The 19,242-nt window shown below is 36.6% G+C and overlaps 1 protein-coding gene across 9 annotated transcripts in view; it reads left to right on the forward strand.

Moving 5' to 3' along the window:
* Nucleotides 1-19,242, forward strand: part of SMC1B (structural maintenance of chromosomes 1B) — a 67,643-nt gene that overhangs the window by 2,531 nt on the left and 45,870 nt on the right. For all 9 annotated transcript variants that reach the window (XR_012375293.1, XM_025881961.2, XM_073882626.1 and 6 more), the window contains exons 2-8: nt 6,389-6,577; nt 8,805-8,917; nt 9,007-9,210; nt 11,648-11,886; nt 13,812-14,070; nt 15,005-15,145; nt 18,565-18,647. Coding sequence is in view for 8 of the 9 variants with exons in the window: in XM_025881961.2 (XP_025737746.2) it covers nt 6,389-6,577; nt 8,805-8,917; nt 9,007-9,210; nt 11,648-11,886; nt 13,812-14,070; nt 15,005-15,145; nt 18,565-18,647 (1,228 nt within the window). In the remaining variant the exon portion in view is untranslated. The remainder of the gene's footprint in view (nt 1-6,388; nt 6,578-8,804; nt 8,918-9,006; nt 9,211-11,647; nt 11,887-13,811; nt 14,071-15,004; nt 15,146-18,564; nt 18,648-19,242) is intronic.

Raw genomic sequence — 19,242 nt, forward strand, 5'->3', positions numbered from 1 at the left:
GCCACCCAGGCACCCCTCGTGATTAACAATATATCTTAAGGTTATTGTGAAAATGCCTTTACAACTTCCTCTTGTCCCACATGCCCTGGAAGTTCCATTCCCCTCCTGAGAATCACTGGTAACCCAGAGACTTGACTTAGAATCATACAAAGCCAGTTCATGGATTATTTCAGCATTACCTTTAATATCGTCTCTCCACAACAACAATTTCTGGTTTACTTACTGCTGAATTTTTCATGGGCTATTCACATTCTCCTATACAATGGCCAAAACTCAGTATAATACTGATCCATGACTAATTTAATGGGTGATACTCATTTATATTCATTTGAACACTTGTTCATAAATCATCTTTTTAAAAATCTTACAGAATTACCCATTTAGGTAGATTTTATTAAACCAATTGATAATTTTCTGTTATACTCACTTTCTCTTAAACTTCAATTTAGCTAGTTGTCATTCTTTTTGTGATAATTTCTTATTGCTACCACCTGTCAAAATTTGACATGTTCTCATTTGTTTTTAGTAAATCTAATGTTGGTTTTTTTGTAGGTAGTGGGAAAATTTCATCTTTAATCTTAACCTTGATGTTTTCCACTCAAATTTAGCAAATAGTTTTTGTGTATATACAGTATTAGAAGCAGAAGAAGATACGTAGAATAAGACAGGTTCTGCTCCCGAGGCATTGGGAGTATAAGAAAATGACACACTTATTGAAATAGAAGTCCCGATAACACTGTTTATGGAACTTTAAGCAAGGAAAAATTCTAGATCTGATTTAGGGAGGTATGGACAGGAAGAGGTAAAGATAAGGAAAGGTTTTCTAGAGGACTTACCATTTGAGCTGGCCCAAAGAGTAAAGAATATTTTTCTAGCGATTTGTGAGTCTGTTTGTGGGACAGTTAATAGCCCAAATTGTCAAGAATGTAGTGCATGTGTAGGGGAGCAGCCGTGTATAATGTTGGAATCCTATTGGGTAAGTACTTGCCAGGGTGATATATTTAACTTTATGGAAAAAATAGACTTTGAAGCAGGGACTGTTTAGCAGGGAAGTTCCATAAGTGTGCCTGAGTCTAAGGCTATCCTCTCCACTTGTGATTTACATCCTGCTCCCTCCTCAGTTCTTTGCTTCTGTGATTATCATTCTCGTTTGGATTGTATCTTCCTCCCTTACTGGATAATTTTCATTAGCAATAATACATGCCTTATTAACACTCTTATGACATAGGGTGGATAGTTATATGAAAAGAAAGTATAGTACAATGTTAACTGTAGAATTTAGTGGTAAATATATGGGTGTTTACTATGAAATTCTTTCAACTTTCTTGTGTGTTTGAAAATTTTATAATGAAATGCTTGGGGAAAAGCCCTTGAACTTCACTGTCTCTGTAGGCTGTTGCCCCATTTTATCAGTACAGTAAAACTCTGAACCATCCTCAGTGCTCTTGACTCAGTTTTCAGTCCCAAGCTCCAATGAAATGACACTTATCTAGGTCACCTTTGACCTACATCTTGTAAGAGTCCGTAGCCAATTTCCTTCCTCATCCTGTTTGACTTATCAGTGCTATTTCATTCGTTTAAAAATAATGAAATGCCTAGTATGTGCCATGCACTGTTCTCATCAGTAAACAGATAAAAATCCCTTCCCATATAGAACTTATGTTCAAGTGCACAGAGACAGCAAAATATGAGAAGTATATAGAATATTAAAATGTTAAGTATTAAGAAGAAAAATAGAAACAGGAGGGGAATCAGAAATGCTGGGGTTGTTTTTAAAGAAGTTGGTCAAGGGAAGGTCTTGCTATCTAGGTTGCATGGCAGGTCACATTTCATCTCCCCCTTGAGCCTCTTTGCTCTTCTGACTCTGTATCCAACTAGGTTTTCTCCTGTTTCACTGGCAAGCCTTCAGTGATTGGCTGCTTCTCCCCTGGGTCTCTTAAGCACTGGAGTCCTCCCACCCCCTGGAAATATATCCTCTGTCTGTGTCTACCCTCTGTTCTTTTCCCAGGTGATCTTATTCAGTCCCATAGCTTCAAATGCCATCCTTACGCTGCTGACTTTCAAAATTATATATCTAGGGCTATAATATTCAGCAATTTTTTTTTGCTATTTATAGGAGACATATGAAATAATCAGGGGTGCCTGGCTGGCTCCGTTGAGTTCAAGCCCCACATTGGGCATAGAGATTACTTAAAAATAAAATCTTAAAAAAAAATACTATAATCAGAAAGAACAGTAAATTTCCTCTCCCCTACTTCGCCCAAACTTGTTTCTTCCAAGGTCTTACCTGCTCAGTAAGGGGCACCATTTGCACATTCATTCAGACCAGATACCCAGAGTAATTCTTTATTCCTCCTTCTATACCCCACATCCCTCATCTAATCTTCTGTAAAACCTAATAACTCTACCTCTCAAATACATCCTGAATCCAGTTGTTTCTTGCCACTTTTCGCTGCTATCACCCGGTCAAAGCTGCTAGAGCTCTCATTTGGACTATTGCTATAACTTCCTAACATGTCCCTCGGCTTTCTTTCTTGTCTCTTTGCAATTCATTCTCACAGCGTCAGATTGAGCAGTTAAAAGAACAAACTAAAAAAGTAAATCTATAAATCTGAGCACTGCCCAGCTTAAAACTCTCCAGTGGCTTTCCCCTACACTTGGAATAAAATCCAGTATTTCTTACTATGATCCACAAAACCCTTTATAATCTGGCCCCTGTGTATTTCTCTTCTCTAATATTCTCTTCCCCCATATTTACTATGCTCTAGTCAGAAATGCTTTTTTTTTTTTTTTTTTTTTTTTTGCTTTCCTTACATAGACCAATCTTATTTCTGTTTCAGGGTCTTAGCATTTGCTGTTCCTTGGACTTTAGATTGCTTTTCTCCCAGAGTTCCAAGTTCCATATGGCTGCCAACTAAATGAATTCTCCTTCATCCTTATAAATTCTCCCTGTCACACCCAGAACATTACCAGTCTGGGCCAGTTCTACTACCTTAATAATCTTGTCCTCTTCCCTCTGTTCGCACAACTATCACTGTTTTCAGGCTCTCATCATTTCTTCCTTGGATTAATGGAGTAATCTTTTAGTTGAGTTCCCAACCTTTGGTCTTACCCTACTTTAATCCACGTGCCACACTGTTATCTCAGTAATCTTCATCTGTTCCCACAAGAAAAATCAATTCTATTTCTTTTTTTTAAGATTTTATTTATTTTTTTATTTGAGAGAGAGAGAGAGCACATGAGAGGGGGGAGGGTCACAGGGAGACGCAGACTCCCCGCTGAGCCGGGAGCCCGATGCGGGACTCGATCCCGGGACTCCAGGATCCTGACCTGAGCCGAAGGCTGTCATCCAACCAACTGAGCCACCCAGGCGCCCCCATTTTATTTCTTGATAGATGAGGAAAGGCATTTGAAAAAACTCAATACCTAAAAGGTTGATGGGTTCAAATTAAACATTTTTGATTAGACTCCCCTCATAGGTGATGTTGTATACCTCACATTGTATTACATCACATAATATCTATTTGTTTTACCACTAGTGGTGCTAAGATTGACCCCTGGATTAGGGTGGTGACAGTGATAACTCCGCTGTACAATTAGTTTTTCCCTTCTAACTAGTCTAGTGTTCTAGTATTACTAGTGTTACTTTGACATTAGGCAAATGTTCCTTATCCACCATTTACCCAAATGTTTTTTTAAATTTTATTAAGTTTTTAATTTTAATTCCAATATAGTTAACATACAGTGTTATATTAGTTTCAGGCCTACAGTATAGTGATTCAGCAATTCTATACATTACTCAGTGCTCAGCATGATAAGTGTACTCTTTAATCCCCATCGCCTATTTCACCCTTCCCCCGACCATCTTCCATCTGGTGACCATCAGTTTGTTCTCTATACTTAAGTATCTGTTTCTGTTTCTTTTTCTTTTTTTGATCTGTTTCTTGGTTTGCCTCTTTTTCCCTTTTGTTTTGTTTCTTAAATTCCACATGAGTGAAATCATGGTATTTGTCTTTCTCTGACTGAATGACTTCGCTTAGCATTATATTCTCTAGCTCCATCCATGATGTTGCAAATGGCAAGATTTCATTCTTTTTTTAATGACTAATACTGCACTGTAAATACATACCCCATCTTCTTTATCCATTCGTCAGTTGATGGACACTTAGGCTGCTTCCATATCTTTGCTATTGTAAATAATGCTGCTATAAACTTCGGGGTACCTGTATCCTTTTGAATTAGTGTTTTTGTTTTCTTTGGGTGAATACCCAGTAGTGTCATTACTGGATCACAGGCTAGTTCTATTTTTAACTTTTTGAGGAACCGCCATACTGTTGTCCACAGTGGCTGCACCAGTTTGCATTCCCACCAGCAGTGCACGAGGGTTCCTTTTTCTCCACATCCTCACCAACACTTGTTAGTTCTTGTGTTGTGGCAGGTGTGAGGTGATAGCTCATTATAGTTTTGATTTGCATTTCCCTGATGATGAGTGATGTGCAGCATCTTTTCATGTGTCTGTTGGCCATCTGTGTCTTCTTTGGAGAAATATCTTCATGTTGTCTGCCCATTTTTTAATTGGATTATTTGCTTTTTGGGTGTTGAGTTGTATAACTTCTTTATTTTAGATACTAATCCTTTATTGCGTATGTCATTTGCAAATATCTTCTATTCAGTAGGTTGTCTTTTAGTTTTGTTGATTATTTTCTTTGCCATGCAGAAGCTTTTTATTTTGATGTGTCCCAGTGGTTTATTTTTGCTTTTATTTCCCTTGCTTCAGGGAACCTATCTAGAAAAATATTGTTACAGCCAGTGTCGAAGAAATTACTGCATTTGCTATCCAAATGTTTTTTTTTTAAGATTTTATTTATTTGACAGAGAGAGACACGGCAAGAGAGGGAACACAAGCAGGGGGAGCAGGAGAGGGAGAAGCAGGCTTCCCGCTGAGCGGAGAGCCCAATGCGGGGCTCGATCCCAGGACCCTGGAATCATGACCTGAGCTGAAGGCAGACACTTAATCACTGAGCCACCCGGGCGCCCCTAAATGACCATTGCTTAATTATCTTTCAGTATCCCTTTTTGCAAATGCAAGCAAATATATATGTATTGTTATTTCTAGCCCCTCAGTTCTTTATGCCAAAGTTTATATTTAGTTTTTTACAATATATGCTGTTATAAACTCTTTTTTTCTCTTACTACATCCTCTTCTGTCATCTTTCTGCTGTGTAATTCTCCATTGGCTGCTATACAGTTATTACAAGTATTCCTTTGATTTCTAGACACTTGAGTTGTTTCTGATTTGTTAGAAAAACCTATAATGAATTGCATAACTGTATTTTCCATTGTATAGTTGTACACATATTTCAGGGACGTAGATTTCTGGAAGTGGAATTGCTGGCTCAAAAGATGAATGGATTTAGATAAAGGCTTAGTATCCAAAATATTTAAGGAAGTTATACAACTCAACACCCAAAAAGCAAATAATCCAATTAAAAAATGGGCAGACAACATGAACAGACATTTCTCCAAAGAAGACACACAGATGGCCAACAGACACATGAAAAGATGCTGCACATCACTCATCATCAGGGAAATGCAAATCAAAACTATAATGAGCTATCACCTCACACCTGCCACAACACAAGAACTAACAAGTGTTGGTGAGGATGTGGAGAAAAAGGAACCCTCGTGCACTGCTGGTGGGAATGCAAACTGGTGCAGCCACTGTGGACAACAGTATGGCGGTTCCTCAAAAAGTTAAAAATAGAACTAGCCTGTGATCCAGTAATGGCACTACTGGGTATTCACCCAAAGAAAACAAAAACACTAATTCAAAAGGATACAGGCACTCCCTCTGCCTTTCCCGCCCCTCTTGCCCCTCCCCCACTCCTGCATGTTCTCTCTCTCAAATAAATAAATAAAAATCTTAAAAAAAAAAAAAGGCTCAGGCCTGCTGTTTAACTTTTCTGTACCACCACCTCCTACCAATCATAAATATTCTAGCAACCTTATTGTCTGTGAGAATATCTTGGATGTAGTTAGCCATTTTTAAAAGTATGTGATAGTTAATATTCATAAAATGAGAATAACTGAAATTCAGAGATGATTTGCCATAGTGTAATATTTAATAATGGAAGAGAGTTGGGGTTTATCCCCTTATTTAGATCCTTAAATTTAGGCCACTCAATACTCTACCCTAGCTGCATAGAAGAAACCAGTGATCTACATAAAATTGTTCAGTCACATGCATCTTAAATATAGACGAGGCAGTACTATTGAAACGTGTATTGGCTATATTTCACTTCCATTGGTGGCCTGGTTTATTTGACTCTGGGCAAGGTTTTTTATTATTAAGAAGGAATAACTTTTTCCTCTCTCTTTTCTTTCCCAGGAAAATCTAATGTAATGGATGCACTTAGTTTTGTAATGGGAGAGAAAACAGCTAATTTAAGAGTGAAAAATATTCAAGAACTCATTCATGGAGCACATATCGGAAGACCTGTCTCTTCTTTTGCAAGTGTGAAAATTGTGTATGTGGAGGAAAGTGGAGAAGAGAAAACATTTACAAGGATCATCCGAGGTATTTTTTTGGTAGATAATTGCTTATGAGTCATTTGATTTTTCAAAAGTTAAATCAGATCATCTGTTTTTCTTCTTTTTTTGAAGGGTGTGATTTGTTAGTCCACTGGCATAGCAAACTAGAGATTTGGGTTTTTTCCCCCCTCTTAGATGGCAAATCTCAGAAGCAAGTAATAGAACCTGTTTGATTCTCCACTAAGAGTCTTCTTTAAGCAGATGGATTTGTTCATATTTCCCTGCTGTCAAATAGCATTTTTCTACCTGGTTATTAGGTTAAAATGAAGGAGGTTCTCTTGGTATGTGTATCTAGTTTTCTTAGTGATGAACTGATTATATGTATATTTTTGGTTTGTATTGAAAGTTTTTCTACCACCAAATAGCAACTTGAGTGAAATATTTGAATTTGTATTTTGTAATTATTCAGGAAACAGGGATTTCATGAATAAACCCGTTTCCTGAATAAGCAAGATTGAGAGTTGTTTACGTGTATCTTTTCTCTATGCTCAGAGTTTATAGAGCCTCCATAAAATAGGTATGTCTTGGTTTTGTTTTTTTGTTTTTGGTATTTCATTCTGGTGCACTAGAACATGGTCTTAATGTTCTAATGTATAAATATTGTCTTATTAACTTTCCCCAGATTCAGTCACTGGTAATTCTGGAAATACTTATACCTTAGTGTCTAACTTAAGTATTTCACCATATTACCACATAGATGCCTTTATTGGTGAGTTTTCTCACTTCCTTTGGGTTTTTATTTAAAAGTCTCTGTTACAGTAAAGATTCCCTAGCGCACTCTATTTAATAAATCATCATAATTTATGTTTTCCCATCTTTATTGAGGTATAATTGACAGGTAAAAATTGCATGTATCTAGGGGCTCCTGACTGGCCTAGTCAGAAGAGCATGTGAGTCTTGATCTTATGGTCGTGGGTTTGAGCCCCACCTTGGGCCTAGAACTTACTTTAAAAAAAGGAAAGAAAGAAAGAAAGAAATGCTAATTAAAAAATTGCATGTATTTAAGGTAGACATCTATGTTTTAATATACATTGTGAAGTAACCACCACAATCAAGCTAATTAAATGTGTATCGCCTTAACATGGTTACTGTTTTCTTTGCACGTGCATGTGTGTGTATGTTTGTGGTGAGAATAGCTAAGATCTACCCTCATCGCAAATTTGAAGCATATAATACAGTATTGTTAACAGTAGTCACATTGCCATACATTAGATCTCCAGAACATACCGTCTTGCATAACAGAAACTTAGTAACCCTTGACCAACATCTCCCCATTTTTTTCTCCCCCTGGTCTCTGGCATCCACCATTCTTTTCTCTACTTCTCTGAGTTTAACTATTTTAGATTCCGCATATATGTGAGATCATGCAGTATTTCTGGACTCTCTGTTCTGTTCCACTGGTCTCTATGTTTTTATGCCAGTGCCATACTGTTTTGATTACTGTGGCTTTGTAACATATATTGAAATAGAAGTGTGGTGCCTCAGTTTTGTTCTTGTTCCCTGCCCATCTGTCTTTGTGCTGCTATAACAAATAGCTTATAAACAATAAAAATTTATTTCTCACTGTCCTGGAGGCGGGGAAGTCCAAGATCAGGTTGCCAGTATGGTCTGATGAGAGGCTGTCTTCTGGGTTGCAGACATCTCTTTATGTTCTCATATTGGTGGAAGGAACTAGGGAGCTCTGTGGGGTCTCTTTTGTAAACCCATTAATCCCATCCCTGAGGGCACCACAGTCACAACTTAATCACCTCCCAAAGGCCCCACCTCCTAATACCATCACTTTTGGGGGTTCAGATTTCTACATATGAATTTAGAAGGGACACAAACATTCAGACCATAACATCATCCTATTTAAAATTGTAATGCCTGTTCCCCATACACAGAGACTTCCAAATCCCCTTCCCAGTTCTCTTTTTTCTCCTTAGCACTTAACATTTTCTCATGTGATATTTATTGTAGTTACATATCTCATTTTTGTCTGTCTGGATCATGGGGTATAAACTTGAGATCCAGACTTTCGTCCATTTTGTTCACTGCCGTAGAATACTCCTTGGCATATCTGTTGACTAATTATATGCATTTATTAATAACATGTATGTTATTGCATAACTAACCATTTCAATAAGAAAAATAATTTTACTAAACTTTGAAAGGTTGTTGTTACAGGTCTGGTATTTATACTTCCAGTAATCGTTTTTATTCTTTTATTTAAGGGGGATGCTCAGAATTTCATTTTGATGATAATCCAGTGAGTCGTTCTGTGTATATAGCTGAGCTGGAAAAAATAGGCATAATAATTAAAGCACGGAACTGTCTAGTGTTTCAGGTAAGGAGCTGTACTAGTTTATTTTGTTCATGATTTTGAAAATACACCCATATATTTTATATATTGATGTGCTTTACTGTTTTTAAAAGGGAACTATAGAGTCGATTTCAATGAAAAAACCCAAAGAAAGAACCCAGTTTTTTGAGGAAATCAGCACTTCAGGAGAGCTTATAGGAGAATATGAGGAAAAGAAAAGAAAGTTACAGAAAGCTGAAGAGGATGCACAGTTTAATTTTAATAAGAAAAAAAATGTAGCCGCAGAACGCAAACACGCAAAATTAGAGAAAGAAGAGGTAAGGTTGTGATGGTGGAACCAGTAAGTGTTGGATAAAAAGACTTTCTGTCTGTTAGCATTGCTAGGTATTGGCTTGGGGTTACTAACAAGTTTTTAAAATAAGGTAAGACAAAGAAAGCCCACTATTCATTTAAAATAAACTTTTTGATGTAGTTTCTACTGGTTTGTTTTGTTTTGTTTTGTTTTTTCCTTAATAGGCAGTACAACCTCAACCACAAAAATGTCTGATTTTACCAACTAAAAATAAGCTTGAGGGGTTTATATCTTATATGACAGAGGCTTTCAACTTTTGGATCTTGTCCCCTTACATTCTTAAAAATTTATAAGGTCCCTGAAGAAGTTTGTGTTAATGTGGGTCATATCTACCAATATTTATTATATTTGAAATTAAAACTGAGAAATTTTAAGAATGTATTTTAACAGTCAACATTAAATTATGACAGTAAACATTATACATTGACATAAATGACATTTTTATGAAAAATAACTGCATTTTCTAAAATTAATTAGAAAGGTGACATTGTTTTACATATTTATAATATCCTTAATATATGGCTTAACAGAAGAATCTCCTATCTACTTCTGTATCAAACCTTATTTATGTTAAAGCCTAGCAGCTTTACCCACCATTGGTGCAGGTATCAACACAATGAAAAAAGCAAATGAGGTCTTACTGTTATTATGAAAAGAGTTTTGACCTCAGGAGCTCCCTAAAAGGGTACTGGGAACCTCTAAGAGGCCATAGACGCACTTCACAAATACTGTTCTGTGGTATTTCTTGGTGCCCTTCACAATGCCTAGTATAGTGCCTTATTTATGGTTGATAATTGTTTGTACTTAGAGTGATGTTTGTCAAATGCACATCAGAATCTGTCTTTCTCTTGCATAAAACCTCTATCAGTGCAGTGCTTCTGTCTAGTCTGCCTCCCCAGCCTACTTACATGGCCCCTTACCCACCACTCAAGTTTTAGTTTCCTCTACTCTCCCACCCACTGACCTTTACTGTTTATTGAACATAATGTGCTCACTTCTAGCTCAGAGCTTTTGCTCTTTCCCCTGCCTAGATAGCTGTGTGCCTGATATTTGCATGGCCAATACTCTCTCATTCAAGTTGTCATTAAAAAGATATTGTCTCAGGCAGGCATTTGTTATCCACACCCCAATCTAAGTTGGTACCCCCTCCCTGGTACTATTGCATTACCCTGTTTCTTTTGTAACATATATTGCTGTATGAAATTATCTTGTTTATCATGTTTGTTTGTTTACTCTCTGATTTCCCCCTCCCCCACCATTAGAACAACTAGCTTAAGTGCCGATGTGAGCAGGGAGCGTTTCCGTCTTCTTCTCTACTACATTCCCATCAACAAGGGTCAGGCACATAGTAGGCAATCATTAATATTTGAAGAATTAAATGAAAGGTGGATGTGTTTCTCATTGTGATGTTTCTGTTTCTTCATATTTTTACATGTGTGCGTATGTCCTTGGTTTTGTTAGTGGAGAGGGGCGATGTCAGTGAAAGACTATGATATTCATAATATACTGAAACAGTGTATAGAAATGTAGAGTTGCAGAACTTTAAACTTTATGAGGACAGTTAGAATCATTGAATTTCCTTTTTTACAGTGTCATGGCAAATGGCTGTTTACCTATTACTTGGAATACATCATTGATTAGGAGCTTTCCCTTCAAAGCAGCCCTTTATTCCTTTATTAATAGTACAAATGCTAAGGAAATTCTTCCATTTTACATATATTTTAGAATTTTGTATTCCTGTTAACAGAAAAACTACATCTTAAAGCAGGAATTTTACCTGGAATCCTTGAATTTATCATGATCTCAGGGTCAAGGGGTTGAGCCCCTCTACAGACTTGCATTCAGCAGGGAATCTGCTTCTCTCCCTCTCCCTCTGCCCCTTCCCCTGCTTGCACGCATGTGGGTGCACATGTGCATGTGCTCTCTCTCTCTCTCTCTCTCTCTCAAATAAATATCTTTAAAAAAATAAAAATAAAGTTGCTAGGGACCTTACAAGTCATATAACTTCCTTCAGTTTACATATTAGGAAGCTGATGTCAGAAATATTAATGGACTTGCCATACTCTGAGGTCAAGACAGAAATGAGACAAAGACCAGGTTAGCAGATGCCACTTCATTGTTCTTACCACTGAGTATATGAAAATAAAATCATATACTGGCTTACTGGTTTATTATAAAACTGTATCCAGAAACCTCCAAATAATGCTACTTTTGGCAAGAATACTATTTCTTAATTACATAAGTAATTTATTTCATAAATTTAATAACTTGTGAATAAGAAATAATAGATAATAAATAATTTCATTCCTTAGAGATCATTTGTTGGTACTATTGTTGAGTTTATGAAAAGTCACCTTAAGTATACTCCCTCTTAACTGTCTTTGAATTGTACTGTTTTATAGGCAGAATGTTACCAGAGTCTCCTTGAAGAACTGAAAATGAACAAGATACAATTACAGCTTTTCCGACTATATCATAATGAGAAGAAAATTCATTTCCTGAACACTGAGTTAGAGCGTGTGAGTAGGGACTTGAGTGTCACAAAAGAGTCTCTTTCTCATCATGAAAACATAGTGAAAACCAAGAAGAAGGAACATGGAATGCTAACCAGACAACTACAACAAACAGAAAAAGAATTAAAGTGAGTTTTTAAAAATAGTTATTAACAGCTGGATTTTATGTATATTGGTAGAAAAAATAAAAATATAAGTGACACTTTGAAAGTTGATTTTTTTTAAAAAAACTTTTTACTTTGAAATACTTTTAGATACACAGAAAAATTACAAAGATAGCAAGTTCCCCTATTCCCTACACTCAATTTCTCCTGCTTTTCACAATAATATGATACATTTGTCAGAATTCATTAACCGTGAACTACTATTAACTAAAGTCCATGCTTTACTCATGTTTCCTAATTTTCCCCCAGTGCCCCGTTTCTGACCAAGCACACCACATTACATTTAGCCATCGTGTCTCCTTAAGCTCCTCTTGGCTGTGACAGTTTCCCAGCCTTTCCTTGTTTTTGGTGACCTTGATAATTTTGACATGTATTGGTCAGGTTTTTTGGTAGAATGTCTCTCAATTTGGATTTGTCTGATAGTTTTCTCATAAAAAGGTAATGTTTATGGATTTTGAGGAGGAAGGACATGGGGTAAAATGTCATTCTCATCACATCAGGAATGTCAACAGATAATCTGTTATATGATATACTGTCTGTATAATACATGATAATATGAAACTGATACCACTGTTGATGTTGGCCTTCTCTTGCCTATTTATAACCTCCATTCCACCAGCGAGAAACCTGGCTTCCATTTTGGAAGTCTGCTGTTCATTTTATTTTTTATTTTATTTTTAAATTTTATTTTATTTAAATTCAATTAATTAACATATAGTGTATCATTAGTTTCAGATGTAAAGTTCAGTTATTCACCAATTACATATAACAGTCAGTGTTCATTATATCACATGCCCTCCTTAATGCCCATCACCCAGTTACTCCTCCCCCCCCACCCCCCTCCCCTAGAGCAACCCCCAGTTTGTTTCCTATGATTTGGTCTCTTACAGTTTTTCTCCCTCTCTGGTTTTGTCTTATTTTATTTTTCCCTCCCTTCCCCTATGATATTCTGTTTTGGTTCTTAAATTCCACATATAAGTCAAACCATATGATAATTGTCTTTGTCTGACCGACTTACTTCGTTTAGCGTAATACCATCCAGTTTCATCTAGTTAAAAAGAGAGCTACCCTACGACCCAGCGTTTGCACTACTAGGTATTTACCCAAAGGATACAAATGTAGTGATCCGAAGGGGCACCTGCACCCCAATGTTTATAGCAGCAATGTCCATAATAGCCAAACTATGGAAAGAAGCCCAGATGGTGATCAACAGATGAATGGATAAAGAAGATGTATATATACACAATGGAATATTATTCAGCTGTCAAAAAAGATGAAATCTTACCCTTTGCTGTTCATTTTGAATTCCAGTAATCATACATAGCAGTACCAGAATTGTTAACCCATATCCTCATGGGAAGCAACTTCAGCAACTAGAGTATAATGCTTATGTACAATTCCTTTTGTTTTAGTTTTATAGATGTGATTCATTTTCAAAGTTATTTAGGTTAGCACTTTTCTCCCCACCCCCTTCAGTAAGGTGGTTTCATACATTGGTGATGTAGTGGATGTTTTGGTTATATTCCATATAGGATCCCTTGACCTCCTAAGTGAGCTTTTCTAATTTACACACATTACATTAAGCTTCACTCTTGGTGCTATAAAGTTCTATAGGTTTTGACAAATGCATGATGTCATATGTCCACCATTATAGTATCATACAGAGTAGCTTACCACTCAGAAAATTCCCCTGTGCTCCACCTATTCAGTCCCCCCACCTCCCTACCCCCACCACCAGCCTCTCCTCTGGAAACCACTGATCTGCTTACAGTCTCTGAAAGTTAATTTTTAGAATTTATTTTTAAATGTATGATTTGATCAAAAGAACTTCCTTCCTTTATATAGTATAGTTTTAATTTACTTTAAAGCAAACTTTATTTTCTTTTTAGATCTCTTGAAGCGCTTTTAAATCAGAAAAGGCCTCAATACATTAAAGCCAAAGAAAACACTTCTCACCACCTCAAGAAATTAGACGTGGCTAAGAAATCAATAAAGGACAGTGAGAAACAGTGTTCTAAACAGGAAGATGACATAAAAGCCCTGGAGACAGAGCTGGTTGATTTAGATGGTGCATGGAGAAGTTTTGAAAAGCAGGTTGAGGAAGAAATCTTATACAAGGGGCGAGACATTGAACTAGAAGCCAGTCAGGTGAACAAGTCAACAAATGAGAAAATTTTCATTTCTATAATTTCAGCTTCTTAGAAACAATTTAAAGAATGTTCTCTGATACATTGAGAGATTATCCTCAGACAATCCTCGTCTAAATTATGGGGGTTGAAAATTTTCAGTCTATATTCGGAGTCTAAACTTAATCTTTATAGACTAGGCTATTTTTACTTTATAAGATTAGATGGCATTATAACATTTGTGAGTTAATTAAAGTCATAGCAAATACTTCAACAAGATTACCTGGTATCATTTTGTAAAAAAATTAGGTAATTAAATTATGTTCTTATGTTTTTAAGGTGATAATTTTTTCCTTATGAATATAAAAACTTAAAAATCAGATATACATGGCTTTGAAGAAACATGACCGCTTAATTGGCAGGAGGGAAGTTGATTATTTGAGGTGGTTTAAATGTGGTGGTGAATTAATATCCAATTTGGTATGTAAGATTTAATTATAATAAATTAGTAGTAGATACCCAAGAATTTGTAATTCAGAGTTTTTGAAAGTCTCTCAACTGAATTTTTTATCATTTATCTTTCATTAATTTTATGATAATCTTACATCACAATATATATACTAAAATAACTGTGACTATATAAATAAAAGTTGTAATTTTATCTGAACTCCTCTTGCTTTTGGACTATTAGTGAGTTTTAATCTCCTTTCTCTTCTAAGAATTTCATACAGAGACGTTATAAAGTTGGTTTTGAATACCTTCTTTATCTTTCTAAGCAGTTTTAAAGAAGAAGAGGTTCATTTTGGGTTCACATTATCTTACCTGCAGAAGATGGCAAACTATCATCTAATTTATATAAGACTTTCGATAAGATTATCTGCTAGTAAATAGTATCTTAAAAACTTCCTCTCATGCTTCTTATGTGAGTTAGTAATATTTAAATGCTCCTTCTACAGCTGGATCATTACAAAGAACTTAAGGAACAAGTGAGAAAGAAAGTGGCTATAATGACCCAACCGCTGAAGAAGTTGCAGTGGGAACAGAAGGCTGACAAAGAAAGACTGGCGTTTGAAAAGAGGAGGCATGGAGAAGTTCAGGTACCTTGGTTTGTGCAGACACGATTGGAAACTGTTTCAGTGAACTTTTATTCTCTTTTCATATCAGCTTTTCAGTATATAAATTGATTTACACTAGACATAAGCAATTAATTTAAAAAAATTCTGGATTCCCTGTTTTGCTGCTTAGTACCATTCAGGTGCTCTTTTATCATGGTCTAAGGTAGAAGTAGACAGTGCCTTCTTTCATGTAATTGGTAAGCATTTTCCACACATCTGTGCAGTGACGGGCAAGGGCAGACCATACAGCTTTTGTTCTTACATGTACTTCAGTCCCGTAAGGTGAGGGGGAGGGTAGATAAAGGGAAAAAACAAACAAGTATCATAATAGAGGTGAATGCAGAGTCCTATGGAAACATTAAGGACACAGCCCAAGAGGAGCCTGATGCTCTACGCAGGAAGTGACCAGCAAGACAGCATGATCCTGTTCCCCACCCTGAGTAAGGCAGACCTGTCTTGTTCTGTCACTGACCTGTGTAATCTTGGGAAATAACTAAAGTATTTAACTTCTCTGAGCTTTGATGTCTTCATGTGTATGATGAGGACAGATGTGTCTACCTCACAGAGATGGGCAGGTTGAACAAGATGAAAGGGAGTGTGATGATATGTGAAGTAGTTGGTCTTTCCCTCTATGCCTCCTGACCTCCTTTTCCAAAGACTGAGAATTGGCCTGTAAAATTATTACTGAGGCATTCAACAGTAATAACAGCTTGTGATACTTCATGGAGTTGGTGGGCCATCCTGAAAACAGGACCATTTCTGATAAGAATTGTAAAGGGAAACGGTTCTGAATTATATATACATTTGATTTATATGTGGATATTTGGAATTTAGAGGGAAAATGTTTATTGATTACTTTGCTAGGCACTTTGTATTCATTAGTTCCTATATGTCTCATAATACTATAGAGTCGGTATTTGCTTTAGGGTAGAGATGAAGAAGCTGAGGACTGGGATGTCAAAATGAAATATGTCTCTGGAAACAGGTCTGACATTTTCCAGAGATAACAGCAATAATATTATAATATAGTGTTTATTTGTACAGATCATGTATATACCATGTTTACAGCCCTGCTATGAACCCAATTTATTTAATCCTCAAATAATTTTATGAAGTAGATATTAGTATTATTATGTTCTCATCCTGGTTTTTTTCCTCTTTTCTACATTCTCTGCCTTGGTGATTTATATTCTCATAGCTTTAAATATCACCTGCTGGTGACTCCCAGATTTGTATTTCTTGCTCACAACCTCATATATCCAGCTGCTTTGTCAGCATCTGGATGTTGAACAGATACCTCAAACTTAAATCCCAAGCTGACCTTCTGATCTTCACACTCAAATGCTTGCCACACATGATCTTTCTCATTTTATGTGATGACAGTTCAATCTGACTGGTTGCTCAGACCAGAAAACTTGGAGTCCATTTTTGCCTCTTTTAGGAAATTCTGCTGGCTCCACCCTCAAAGTATACCAAAAATCATATCACTTCTCTCCACTGCTGCTGTTCCAAGTCACCATCTTTTTGTTTGTTTAGACCACTGTGGTAGCCTGCTGGGTTTCCCTGTTTCCATTCTTATCTCCTCCACAACAAGTCTCAGCACTGTACCAAAGAAATGGTTTTAATATCTAAGTCAGATCATGAAACTTGCTCTTTTTAAGTCCTCCAGTGGCTCACCATCATACATAAAGTTTAAGTCAAGGTTCTTGAGTGCCCTACGTAGACCTACCTGATTTGTTCACCTCTCCCGCCCCAATTAACCTTTCAAATCTCTCTTTTTCTATTTTCCCTCTTACTCCCTGCGGTCTAGCTGTACTGGCCTCTGGAACACATCAGACATATTTCTGCCTTTGGGCCTTTGCATGGGTTATTCCTCTGCTTCAAACATGCTTTCACTATATTTCTTCATTTTTAACTCCCTCACTTCTTGCAAGTCTCTGCTCAGATGATGCCTTCTCAATGAGGCCTACCCTGACTGCCCTGTTTAAAATTACAGTCCCCGCTGCACTTCAGCTCCCCTTGCCCCGGCTCTGTTTCTCCCATAGCATTTATCCTAACACACGATTTAATTTACATATTATATTTGTCTGCCTCCCCCCTCTAGAATATAAACCCCACAAAGCAGGGATATTTGTCTGTTTTGTTCACTGATACATCCCAAGTGTCTGGAATACTTCCTTATTTAGAACAGAGAATCAGTAAGTATTTGTCGACCTAATGAATTTCACAGATGAAGGAAATCAAGGCACAAGATAGTTAACTTGACTGAACTAGTAAGTGGAGGAGCTGGGATTTGGTTCCAAACACTCTGTCTCCAGAGTAAGTCTTCTCAACCCCTACACTGCACTGCATCTCATTTTAGTCTTGTTGTGAGTTGGCAGATGAAAACGGGAACAAGTAGGAAAGGTAAACTATTTGATAATCACGAGTGGAAGAGAGGACATTTTGTGGAGGGACAAAAACGGGTGTAGTACCAGAGCAGTAACTACTTTTAAAACACTTGTATAGTTAGTGTCACATTATAAAATTATACATGGATTTCAGCAAATACTCATTGTACATTTTTGCCTTTGTCCATGCTAGTTTTGGAAAAACCTGCTCATCTTTACCTGTTAAATTCTGTAGTCACCACACCACACCACACCACACCACAAAGCCTTCTCTGGCGCGCTTTTTCTCCCCACCAAAAACCTGAATGTAATTTCTTCCTCACCTAATCACCTATTGTGCTTATTCTATAATCTATATCTAAGAGCTCGTATCAGATTGAAGAAAAAGCAGTTAATTGGTACCATTCTACTAGACTGGAAGCTTCTTAAAGGCAGGATTTATAACTGTCCATTGTGAACCTTGTATTTAGATGTCAGTAAGTGGTGGTTGAGTTGCAGTTGTCTTTTGAGTACAAAAACATTAGTAGAAGAAGAATAGCATGTCAGGTTGGAGAGAGATGGAGAAATCTGTACCCATACTCAGTTTCCCACAGGACTGGTGACTCCCTTCTGGGACAGGAGGAGCTTAACTTTCCACAGAACCTGAGGTCACTAGGTGCTGGGCAGTGTTTGGTTTTTCCCAGACAACTGGCATCTCAAATCCAGCATGCCTGGTACCAAGACAGTCTGATTATCCCCTATTATGTATTGAGCAGAATACCTAGGCCTTGACACACTTCTTTGTATGATGATGACCCTGGCCTTTTACATTTTCTTCAGCAATGACCATTTATTTATTTTATTTTTTGAGAGAGAGAAAACACCCTTATGAGTGTTTTCATAAGGTTATATTTGATATGCTTCAAATTTAGAACACCTTACAATTCTATAGTAATTTCTAGGAATATAGTGAAAAATAATTTTGTTTGGAGTTGCTGATACTGGTTTTATGGCTTTTTTTTCCTATTTTAGGAAAATCTAAAACAAATAAAAGAACAGATAGAAGATCATAAAAAACGAATAGAGAAGTTGGAGGAGTATACAAAAACATGCATGTGGGTACAGTTCTTATGGCTTTCTCATGTTTCAAGGGTCTGTTATGTTTGTGGGATATTCATGAAATGAAAGCTTCCACTGACTGTATCCTAATGTTTTCACTCCTCCGTTTTTGATTTGTTTTTCTTTTTCATTTCATTGTAAATAATTAAAAATTACACTTAACCACATAAATAAATACAATATGTAAGTTTTGAAAATATAAACTTTCAAGTGGTGAAATTTTGGTATTAATATTTTATAGTATAAGTTAAGACATGAAAGCTGATATGACCTAAGTATCCTACCACCAGAACTTTTATTTTTCATTGGCGCTTACTTACTACTAAGCCCACAATGACTGCTCTGGTTATAGCGATCTATCCTTACTTTCTCAGTATTCAGAAAAATGTATCTTCTGGATCAACCAAGAATGATCAAAATCTCTTTGGCCATGTCTGGTGCTAGGCTTATTTCATTGTATTTTTCATCATTTAAATTTGATAAGCACTATTCTGTTCCCCTGTGATGCCAAACCACAAGGGAATGTATCTTGTAATTAAATTTGTTGTTTTGTTTTGTTTTTTTGCTATGCAATTTGTTGTTATTATTGTG

Source organism: Callorhinus ursinus, unplaced genomic scaffold (assembly GCF_003265705.2).
Source record: "Callorhinus ursinus isolate GAN/ISIS: 27379988/994484 unplaced genomic scaffold, GSC_fseal_2.0 scaffold48, whole genome shotgun sequence".
Classification (NCBI taxonomy): Eukaryota; Metazoa; Chordata; class Mammalia; order Carnivora; family Otariidae; genus Callorhinus; species Callorhinus ursinus.